The 11638-nt window shown below is 42.6% G+C and overlaps 1 protein-coding gene across 2 annotated transcripts; it reads right to left on the bottom strand.

Annotated features, from left to right (window-relative positions):
* Nucleotides 1–1205: 1205 nt before the first annotated feature.
* Nucleotides 1206–11279, bottom strand: NELFCD (negative elongation factor complex member C/D). Of its 2 annotated transcripts, XM_074605567.1 has the most exons (15): nucleotides 11001–11279; nucleotides 10499–10614; nucleotides 9909–10018; nucleotides 8753–8862; nucleotides 8322–8429; nucleotides 7572–7724; nucleotides 6670–6800; nucleotides 6072–6237; nucleotides 5287–5421; nucleotides 4601–4740; nucleotides 3803–3917; nucleotides 3373–3468; nucleotides 3009–3149; nucleotides 2513–2642; nucleotides 1206–2116 (listed from the first exon to the last, which is right to left on the bottom strand). In XM_074605567.1, exons 1-15 carry the CDS (start codon nucleotides 11064–11066, stop codon nucleotides 2082–2084), a joined length of 1752 nt encoding a protein of 583 aa, XP_074461668.1. In that variant the 5' UTR covers nucleotides 11067–11279; the 3' UTR covers nucleotides 1206–2081. The 2 variants fall into 2 exon arrangements, with proteins under 2 accessions (XP_074461668.1, XP_074461667.1); XM_074605566.1 differs by lacking the exon at nucleotides 1206–2116 and having other exon boundaries at nucleotides 2363–2642; nucleotides 11001–11140.
* Nucleotides 11280–11638: the final 359 nt, after the last annotated feature.

The raw sequence follows: 11638 nt of genomic DNA, 5'->3' as shown, positions 1-11638 counted from the left end.
TCTCAAACAGCACAGCTTTTAGTTTTGTGACAATGAGAACATGTTTTAAACCTGAGGTTACGCCATAATCCAGTAGGCTAGGGGACTTCAAAGACTGACTTTTCTGGTTCATGTGGGCCCAGTTTCGGCTTCCTACACAGAAGAATCATACTCTGATCAGTAGGTGTTTGTCATCCACCATTCACCTCTTAAGCATGAAAGACAGTAATACACATTTAAATCTAAGCAGAAGAGAGACTTCCATTTGTCTCCTTGGCTTTGCTTTTCCACATAGTGCCAATAAAAATGAACGGGGGCAAGCTGCAGTGCCTGCTGCAATGTAAGTTCTATTGAGATAAGGACACGTTAGTATGACAGTACTGATCGCAGCATCATGGAAGTTTTAACTAGTTAAAATTCACCTATGTAGATAAGCAGAGAGGAACTCAAATGTTTGAGGAAGCGATACCAAGCTTGAGCACAGAGGAAAGCAGAAGTGTACCTTGTTTAAACAGCTAGCAAATTTGCAAGGGACACAGGAACAAACTGCTCTTGATTACCACTAAAAGATGATACATCCTAAACTGAAGCTCTATAGGGCGAAGTGTTTCTAATTAATTCCAAAGAAATGAAGTCAGGGGCTACAACCAGCCAAACTTGCATGCTAATTCAACCTAAAATACTATGAAAAGTAGGTCTCGTGCAAGTGTAAATGGCGGGAGTTAGCTGGAACGATGGTACATCTTCTATTCAAAGATGTGCAAAGAAGTTCAGAACACTTCTGCAGAAGCAAGTTGTGCCCTTTTCAGGCTGTGCTTGAAGCCAACGAGAGCACTGTTAGAGTAAGCGCAGTCGCTGTGGAGTATGTACGTGAGGGGCTGGCGGAGGAAAGGGAAGATGCGCTCCTTCTTATAAGGAGTTAAGAATCTACACGGCTGGCTGCTGTTCCAAGAATTATTGTGGTAGCTTAGAATTCTCATTCATGAATCAGTGACAACAGAGAAGAACAAAGTGATTTCCTTTTTAAACGTACATCCACTTGGACCTAAAAATTATACCGTCTTTCAGAAAGCAGGTTCTTCAGAAAACAGATGTGCTTGGAAAAGCACAATGGGCTTGTCTATACCCCTCACCTGTAAACAAACAGTAGTTGCCCGTACACAGGGAAATCCAGCCCCGTGAACAGAAAGAAAGAGCGGTCTTAATGAAACTTTGAAAGAAATCTCTGAAAAAGAAAAAAACCTTTATTTAAAGGTAAGTTATAATCTTGGGTGTATCCCCCACTGTTTGGCATCGACCAGGACAGAGTAGAGATAAGTATAAAAACGAAGCCACAACAAGCAGTAATGCAATTTCTGCACACATTCGTATTTTTGGACAGCAGTAGAATTTAGAGATGGTAATGAAACTTACCAGTAACACCTGATGCACCTATTTAACAAAAATAGATTCTTAAAGATAACACACTCACATAGGATTCATCTGTTAATACAAGACTAACCTTGATTGTTATAACTCCACTTGCATCACACAAAATGTTTTCTTCATAGCAGTAAATATGTAGGATATTTAGAATTCTAATACAATGCAAAGGTGAGAAAGAGGCGTTGTGGCTTCTCTGCAGCACAGAGCCAGTCACACAAATTCCTAGTTGTGGAAACCTAAAGCGTTCAAATTTAGTCTTCAGAGAACTATCTGCAAAGTGGTTTTAGTAGGAACTACATTCCCCCTTCTTCAGGTTTTTATACTACACAAAGAATCATTGACAAATTCTGCAAATAACCAAAATAACATTCTTTGAAATAAATCTGTTTGTCTCCTGCTACCCCCTGCCATCAGAATGTTCAGATTTATATAGAAAATCCTTCACTATTATTCCATTTTCTGAAGTACATTAACAGTCCTCTGATATGAAGCTCAAGGTCCCCACACAGGTCAATCAAATGCCCTTCTGCCCTTTCTTCCTTGTTTCGGGTTTGTTGGTTTTGGTTGGTTGGTTGGTTTTGGTGGTTTGGGGTTTTTTTTGCTGCTGTGAATCTTACTGGCAGAGAGTACAGCAAAGTAGTGATCATGTGCTCTGCATTCTTGATGTTTTCCACTTCTTAGTTCATCATAATAAAGTTAGATTTGCAATGAGCTTAAAAGGAAAAAAAAAAAAAAGTGTTCAGCACATTACTCTGGTTTATCTGTTTGCATGTGGATTTTTGCATTTCGTAGATAATTAGGGTTTTAGGGTCCGGACAGATGTGTTTGGTTTAGGATAGGAAGGGAAGCAGTCTGTCATACACTCCTATCCTTTCCTCACTACTCTGTGCTAGTTCTCAAAACCCAGTATTTGTCTCCAAGTTTCTCACTACTACCCAGAGACTCTTGATCAAAGGAAAATTGCTAAACATAGGCCCTGAAAAGGGAAGTTATCCATGAAAATATCTGGTAGGCATTCCTATTTTTAGCAATCCTCCTCCTGAACATTATTTACAAGTTGCAACAAATACAAAAGGAAGCAGGAATGCAAGGAATAAATGTGACTTACCTATGAACTCAGTGACCGGATCATGTTCTCCTTCTGTTTTAATAGTACCTGCAATACTTTCATTTTCCAAGATTGGAAGAAAAAGCTGTACAAAGTCTGAGGTATATGGAGGAGCAATCACATCCAGCACCTGAAAGCGCAGACAGAGATGGATTACTCTTCCAGTTAGAGGGGTAGTAGGGACAATATTTAATTCACAATACCAGTCTTGAAAGCATACAGGTAGTTGCACCTAAGACCTCTTGTTCTCCACACAAGTAATAAATTAAGTATTCTTGCAGTACTCTATCCAGTACCTTAATACTTTCAGAAGTCAGGAGCGAGCAGGACTAAGTCACGTCCTAGAAAATACTGATATTACATACATTGCTCAGAATCTGATCTCTTATCTTGGAATATTTTTGAATCTGAGGTAAGCCGATTTAATATTCAAACACAAACAATTGATATTAGAGTTTATTTCTCTATGTTAGTAAACACAATTTTCGCTGCTGACCTCTGTGACAAAGTATCTGATGAGCGAGATATCGGTATCTAGCTTCTCCAGGCATTTGCGGATGTAGCTGACGACGGGCAGGACGTATCCTCGACTGAGTAAGTGCACCATTCTATCCAAGAGAGTCTTCTTCAGCTCCAGCTGATAGTGCGGGGAGGGAAGAACCAACAGATTAGAACTTCCTCTCAGAATTGTGCCACTTTTACTGCTCGTTCTTATTGATTCAACATCCGCTGTGTTACTTTTTAGCCATGACCATATTCCTAAATGAAACTCTTAAAACCGCTGTGACAGCAAAAGCTGTTGTCTTGCATAAGCGTAACTAATACAAAAGAACACAAATACCGAATCCTTTGAGAATCACCTGCTCCATTACATCAAGCTGCGAATGTTCTGTTTCAAAAAGCTTGACAAGAAGCTGTAGAACTTGGGGATGAAGCAGCTGATGGCATGTACTGATCTGCAAACAAGACAGGAAAGCTAGATCCTCAGAACTTCTACTTAAAAACCAAAGCAGCACATTTTATTAGATGAGTTTACACTGATGTTCAGTACCAGTTGTAAATTCTTTTAGAAAAAGTATTCCACCGTTTCTTTCTTTGATGCCTAAGTTTTCCTAGGGTAAATAATGCTGAGGTGATAAAAACAAGTAATTAACTCTGACCAGAAACAGACTCATCTCTGCGTATTTACTGACTTACTGTACGTGATAGGCATTCAGTGAACTGGATGCACTTCCTACTACAAGCATCAAAACTTTTTACTCTCCAGCTAGGTTTTATATAGGCTTTTACCTCATCCAATAACGCCAGATGGACTGGGGTGTGATCAGTCTGCAGTTGGAAGTATCGTGGTTCTGACACTGTCCAATCCACCCACTTTAATACACCCATTGCCACCACTGGGAACCTACAGAAAGAGAGATCACTTTAGCACAGGAGCATAAAAAACAAACCCAAAACAACAACAACAAAAAAGCCCAAGTAAAAAACTCCCAGTAAATTAAAAAAAAAAAAAAAACAAAACAAAACTTTCAGTATATTCTAATGGTTGCTAGAGCTTCAGTTTAACTTAGAGCAGAACTCATAAAGATAAAAGAGTTCTGCTTGAAAAGTTGCCAGCACATCAGAAGTAGTTTGGAGGAAAGTTCTTTCTACAGACACTCCCGGCTCAGCACAAAATGCAAGAAATAGGCAGCAAAATTCACGTACACTCTGAGTTTGCTCCAGTTTATTCAATATCTGCTATTTCATACTTTTAAGAGGAGAGGAAAGGACACATCTATTGCTAGGAAAGCTTTATTAGAAGACAAAGTAATCTCTCATCTTTTTCCAATGGCAGAGAAAGGCACGTTCTGTGACACAAGAAGGACAAGTTGTCTGTGGAAACCAGAATATGTGTCCTCATGAGAAAGATTCCAAAGAGTCAGATGTACGATTTTGAAAGCTGCTTTCAGACCACAACTTCACGTGTTCTACAGTGAGGATGTTCTCACAGAGCGGCCCACAAAGGCACTTCCCTTCAGCAGCACTGCCTCCCCTAACCAACACTTCCCTTCCAACAGCTGGGGCCCGGGACCAGTCTCTGCTCACCTGATGCACTGGTAGAGAGTGCTCAGTTCTGCGACCAACTCTGATGCTCCTTTGTTCTCATTGCAACACAGGTTGTGAACGGTTTCAATGGCTTTTGAAGTTGACTTGAGTTCATCCTTGTTTATGCTGACTCTTTTGTTCTGAAAAATTGCAAAGTTTGAATGCAAGGGTCATGAATACACAGGATGCCTGTGGTTATTTAAGGAAAGGAATTGTAACCTGTGATAAGCCCAAGATCACATTTCTCAAAACCTAGGCTCAAACACAAGTTTCAGAAGAGCTAATTATCGATGAGCTGAAGTACATGGATACAGAGATGTTTGCTTTACTTAATTCCCTAAGAATTACTTTATCCACTTCAGAGAATTAAATTTCTCTTCCTCTGAGGAGGAATACACATAGAGTTCTAATAGGACACTACTGCTGCTGATAATCTTTTCCTTGGGGGGGGCGGGGGGAGAGAGCAAAAACACTCAGTGCACTCAGACTTTTATAGTACTATTTGATCATCTGGATCTACATTTTTTGGTAATTTCTGTTGAAACCAGAAACACTTCATATTAAAATAAATAAATTAAACTGAATATATTGCTTTAAACTGAGTAACTTCACGACCATAAGATTTTCTTTGGCACAATCAGGCCACTGTAGGTAAAAATAACGCTATTCACAGAGCTGAACATCACCTTTTTCCACATCTCTACTACACTAGCTGCATACGCCAGTATGTGAATATATTTGTGTTTGTGGTCCTGGTTGATCTTAGCACCTGGCTTAAACAACGACTGCATGAAGAGGTCCAGAAAGGCAGGTACTCGAATCTGTGAAGAAAATGAACAGTTTATTAGAGCCTGGGAATTACGAGAGGTGACTAAAAATATAGTTTTTGCATCTGATATACCTTGCACAGAATGAGATACAACGCACTCCCCCTTGGGAGTAGGTTAGATAGTTTTCTGAAGAAACCCAAACTTTTGATGAAACAAAGAAACAAAAAACCCCAAACAAACAAACAAAGGAAACAGTTACAGACTATATTGCTACAGTATCTAAACGCCACCATTCTTACCAGAACCCACCTTAGAAGGAGGCGGCGAGAAATGTGAAAGTGCCATTTAGGCCTGCTTAAAACAAACTGCAAAACCGGGTGGGTTTTTTAAGCATTTTTTATTTTTTTGTTAAAAGAAGTTAACTAATTCCTTGCCATCTTTATCTCCTATCGAGAACTTTTTAATGAATTTAATTATATGTAAAAAGACAACTTGGAATGATTAAAAAATAAAACCAATCAGGAAGCTAGTGCAAAACAGAATACCAGTAGTAGTTTCACATGTAGACATTATTTAAAATTATAGAGGGATGAGTCTAGTGCTAACTTCTATTTCGTGTCGATACAGCATTTAGCACAACAAGAGCTCATATTTCTGAGCGCTAGTGAAGTTTCAGAGGTTATAAAAAGACAACTACTAACCAGTTCTACTGGAGGCGGGTCCATGCTTGTAAACATTTTGAACAGGACTGTGATATCGGCTGGATTCAGCGCTCCTTTGGACAACATCGCACCGAGAGCCTGGCACGCTCGAGGATAGGAGGCTGCAGTACCCAGTGCTAAAGTGATCTGACTAGCATCATGGCCTCTAGGTGAAGAGCAAACACACACAACAGCTTATTTGCTTGATTTGGACGTTTTAGTTTTCGCCTCACTGAGTCAACAAGGCACTTCCTATGGCACGGAATGCCTTAGGGCAGAACGCCTTATCTTGGGTAATTTATAGAAATACGCCTGTATTTCCATTGTTTGTTTCTAAAATATTTGTAGAATAATAAAAATATTTTTTTTTTTTTTTATAGACAGAAACTTCAATTCTCTACTCCTCTTATTTCAGCTCTCCCAGCACATGACACTGAACTTTTCTGGTGCTCTATGCATTAAAGCTTGCTACAAGAACCACTCTGTTGCAGCTAAGAATTCTCCTTTTGCTGGTAAAAGGCAATCGAGACCGAGCAAGAGACAGCAGTTTACACATTCCGGTGACTGACATTTCACTAATAATGTAACTGCCACTTACTTCTCATGAGCGTATCGCTGAACCTCCTGAGCAATCCGTCTGACAGCTGACCCTCCTTGCTCTTCTTGAGCTAATATGGACATCATAGATTGAGCAAAGAGATACGTATGTTCTCCATGGCACACCATCTTCTGTGGAAGCACACATCAAAAATCTTACCAGTCAACAAGAAACATGCAAGTATGCTTCTGGGATTACATTGCCACAATTGCAAAGATTTAACTGAAATCTACTGATCAAAGGAAAAACACCAAAACCAACACACAAACAACTATGCAAGAAAACCAAAAACCCAACAGCCAAGAAGGAAGTATCAAGAAGCACAGTATCGACAGGCATTCATAGCATGCAAGAAGAGATGGCTAAATGGAGAATTTTGTTTCTTAAATGCCAAAATTGAGATGAAATTCTATCCTACTTACACTCAGTACTTTCTCTGCAATATTTAAGTGTAAGAGAAGTACAAAGCCATCCAAAAGTCATTATGCTGTTTCACAACAGAGAACACATGCTGGGTTGATTTAGATGGCACTTTCACACTGACATGGATGATAAAAAACACTATTTTAATTTGCCAGGGGACTGACTAGACTGATCTTTAGATCTTACATTAAATGTGGGAGACAACAGTTCTACCTTCACCTTTTTACAATCCATTTAATAAATATAAGAATTGTCACACAAGCAACCCAAGGATTTCTTTGTCACAGACTGATCAAAAAGCACAAATTTTATTTTTGAACTCAGATACACCTCCTCCTCATAAAATTTTGTAAGACTTGATAAGCCGTCAAGATTCTCTACAATCCTGTAATGATTTGTATATCCTAACCAGAAAGGAAAACACTATTTTCTTTCTGCGAAAAAAGAAAAAAAAAAAAACAAAAAACAAAACAACTTACAGCAAACTCAGGGAGGTTTTTTTCAAGGTTTTCTTCTCCTCCATCTAAAATTGTTGCCAGAGATGTACGCAGGACTCTGGAAAACACTTCCAGTTGCTGACAAGCTGTTGAAACACTGGTTATTTCCCCTTGATATCCAGCATCAGATATAAGCTACAAAACCAAAAACATCACAGAAAACTCCTATTATTTACATTTATATTTCAGATATTCTAACAAGCCTAGAAGAACACACAGAATGTAAGATGTGCCTCTGCATACACTTACTGGAATTCATGTTCATCTTTTAGACTATAGAAAAGGAAACGGGTAAAGATGGAGCAAAAAAAGTAAACCATAATGATATAAGAATACTTCAGACCACACCAAGATATATAACATTCTTTCCCTGTCACAGAAACATATAAAACTGACTGAAATGTTCCATTGCACCAGAAATTCAGAATTTTCAAAAACAGATCAAAGAAAAAAAACAACCAACCCAAACAAAAACCACACCACCACGACCAAAAACCAACAGACAACAAAAACCCTCAGGAAGCAGTACTTCAGACCAGGAAACTACACTTATTACTTGCAACCTGTAACATAATTCCTCCCACCAACATGTATTTGTACTGTTCTGATGTTTGAATAAGCAGCATTATGCAGGAATACATAAAAGATACAGGCAAGACCACAGCCAATACTTGACGCCAGAACAATAAGCCCTTTATGGATATTCTCACTTATTACACTTGAGTATACTACCTTCACAGTAAAATTAAGCATTAAACAGTCAGGATGGGCTTCTGCCAACTTGTAAAAGAGATCTCTCCACGTAGTATGTGCTATCATTTGCTCAAGCCAGGCTGGAGTCTGAAAAGATCGGAACAATAGAGAGAAATGTAAGAATATCTAGACGTCGAGATCATTAAAATAAGGCTTTTAACCTCTCGGGAGTCCTGCGAGTTGTCATACAGGACTTTATTACGAAGGAGGATGCAGCAGGCAAAGCTTCTAAGCTCTCTAAGCCTCTGAGGACTCCAGTAAGACACAGCTGGTTTTCTGAAGCCAGTTGTTTCTTAACCAGAGATTTGAAGATATGATTTCCCTTCCCCCACCATCTACTACTCCATCGGATGAAGGCATCTATGTAGGATCCACTCATGTAAAGATAGCAACATGGATTCCATGCACACCTCTCCTTCCTCTGTAAAGATGGAATCTGCTTTCCGAGGGTCAAAATGCTTGATAAGTAAGCTCTTTAAATGGTTTTCTACAGTCTCCTGAACTTGCACTGGCTCAACACCTGTATAGAAGGAACAAAAAACTTGGCAGATGCAATCCAATCAAACATAGCAGCAACATCTTAACATTTTCAACAAGAACAGAAACTACTCAGGTATTTATCAACACGCAGAAGGTGAGAGGAGAGCCACCAATCCTACCATCAAGCCAAAATTAAACAGACAGACGTAGAGATTCTCAATCTTTTTTTCCTAAACGCAGACTGTTTAGGATCACAGACAGGTTACACTAGTCCTTTTCCTCTTGCTCTCTTCAGCAGTCATGCAAACAGCAACGGCAGTCATCTCACGAGACTGTTACTAGGCACGACACCAAAATGCATGTGTCTTAAACACAAAAGGGATTACCAGGGTTGGTGCACAAACCCACCTGACTACAGATTAAAGTCCATCCTTTTAATATATTGGCTATCAGTAGCTTTGACAGCATACTACAAAACAACGCACAAAGTAGTAATAAGTAGTTCTACACTTCCCAGATTATAGTAATTCTGATAGTTTGTAAACAAAAGTTCATACTAGCTAAGCACAAAGATACCACAAGATAATGCTAGGCATGTCTTGCAAGAGGCTGCTGAAGAATTCATAAGCAGACTGGCAACACAGAATTCTTGTCTCAGAGAACACTGGCATCCACGAGAACCTTCCATCTAACCACTGATCAACTGAAAGGGAACTGTGACTAGTAATAAGGTATTTGTGTTTTCAGTATTAATTATATAATACTATTACAAAACATCAAATATTGCTAACACCATCTATGTAACAGTACCCTTGCGCATGAAAACAAAAAGACACTATAGTTTATGCAGTTGCTTCAACTACACTACCCGTTATAATACAGTTTGTGGGCATTACAAAATATTCATCAACAGGTCACTTATTCTCTGAGCAGAATAAACATATTATTAAAAAGAATTTAGTCACATACAGGATGACAACTTTATAACGATCCGCTTTTTGAGTATGATCAAATTTGTCACCAATTCAGATATTTCTGACAAAAGAAAGACTATAGACCCAAATTATACTGTATCATTTATCATACCTGTCTGAATGAGCCACTCTGCCAGCAAATTTACAGTCTGCGCCACTGCAGTGTAGTTTTCTGAGAGGAGCTGGATAACATTCTCTGGAGAACCTCCTGCTTGGAAATATCTGATGAAAGGATTGGAAAAGAACTATTTGAAAGTCATATTAAAAAAACCCCAAACCAACTGAACTCTGAACAAAGGGAAAACAATCGCATCATTTATCTATTTTCACACACACTTCCATACAAAGTGATAAGACTGCACAGAATCACAGAGCGGTGTGGGTTGGAAGGGACCTTTAAAGGCCACCTAGTCCAACCCCCTGGCTTGGGCAGGGACATCTTCACTAGAGCAGGTTGCCCAGAGCCCCGGCCAACCTGGCCTGGAATGTTTCCAGGGATGGGGCATCCACAGCTTCTCTGGGCAACCTGGGCCAGGGGCTCACCGCCCTCAGTGCAAAACATTTCTTCCGTTTATCCAGTCTAAATCTTCCCTCTTTTACTTTAAAACCAGGACCCCTTGTCCTGTTGCTACAGGCCCTATCTACACTACAGGCATCTGCAACACATGCCATGCACCATAACACACATGAGGCTACACTCACCTCTTTAACGTGTTAAATATAGACGGCTCCATTATGTAGTCTGGGGTTGAAAATTTCTTCAGGCATTCTTGCTGCACTTCAGCATCATCTTCTCCCTCTCCATCTTCATCGTCTTGCTATCGCAAGCACAGCCCAGTCAGCCAGCCCCCGTCCCGACTCCCCCTCTACTCCCCTATTTCGGCTGGTTTTGCCCGCAGAAAGCCACGCACCGCGGCTCCCCACAGCGAGCGACCCGGGCAAACGCCACTCGCCGTTGTTTTTCCCCCTCCCCGACCGGCCCAAGCTCCGGGCCCCGCCGCAGGGCCGGGCCGGGACGACTTCCCCGCCCGCCGCCGCGCTTTTGGCCCCGGCCGGAGCCCAGCCGCGGCTGCCCCGCCCGCAGGCCCCAGGGACCCCCGTGCGAGACGGCGTGCCCCGGGAGAGCGCTCCGCTCCGGGGGCGGCGCGGGGGCCAGCGCTCCCCTCACGGGCCGCCCCGGGCCCGCCGCCGGGCAGCCGCTCACCGCCCCTCCGTCCGCCTCGTTGCCCCACTCCGCCGCGCTGCCCTCGAGGTAATCGGCGTCCTCCATGGCTCCTCCCGCCCCGCCCCGGGACGGGGACGCGCCGGCCGGAAGCGGGGCGGGGCCGCGCGCAATGGCGGGTGTCGGCAGCCTGAGGCGGCCGCCGCCGTGTGGGGCCGGGCTGAGGCGGGGGATCGCCGCGGCGGCGGCGGCCCTCGGAGCGGGGACACCCGTTCCCTCTCAGCCGCTGGGGCCGGCGGGGAGTCTCCCGCCCCGGGGCGCGCTGACAGGGGCGGCGGGGCCGGGCGGCCGTCACCGCACGCGTCGGCGGGGAGGCCGGTGCCTGGGGAGGGGCGGCGGAAACCGGCCACGAGCGAGCGGCCGCAGGTAGAAATGAAAGGCGGAGGCGGAGAGCCACGGGCCCGCCGCCGGGCGCCGCTCCCTCCCGCCCCGGGCAGCCATTGCCGGAGGGCCGAGGCAGAGCCAACACAGTCTGAGGGGACAAATAAAGCCAGAAGGGAAAAAGAAGCCAGTGGGGATTTAAAAGCAAACTTCCCTTCCCCACTAACCCTCCCAAAGGCTCCCAGCGCGGAGCGGGATGGCAGGGAAGAGGGAGAAAGGGGTGTTGCTCCTTGTGTAAG

Source organism: Larus michahellis, chromosome 12, assembly GCF_964199755.1.
Source record: "Larus michahellis chromosome 12, bLarMic1.1, whole genome shotgun sequence".
Classification (NCBI taxonomy): domain Eukaryota; kingdom Metazoa; phylum Chordata; class Aves; order Charadriiformes; family Laridae; genus Larus; species Larus michahellis.
The sequence above is the reverse complement of the archived record's forward strand: the minus strand, read 5'-3'. Positions and strand labels throughout refer to the sequence as shown.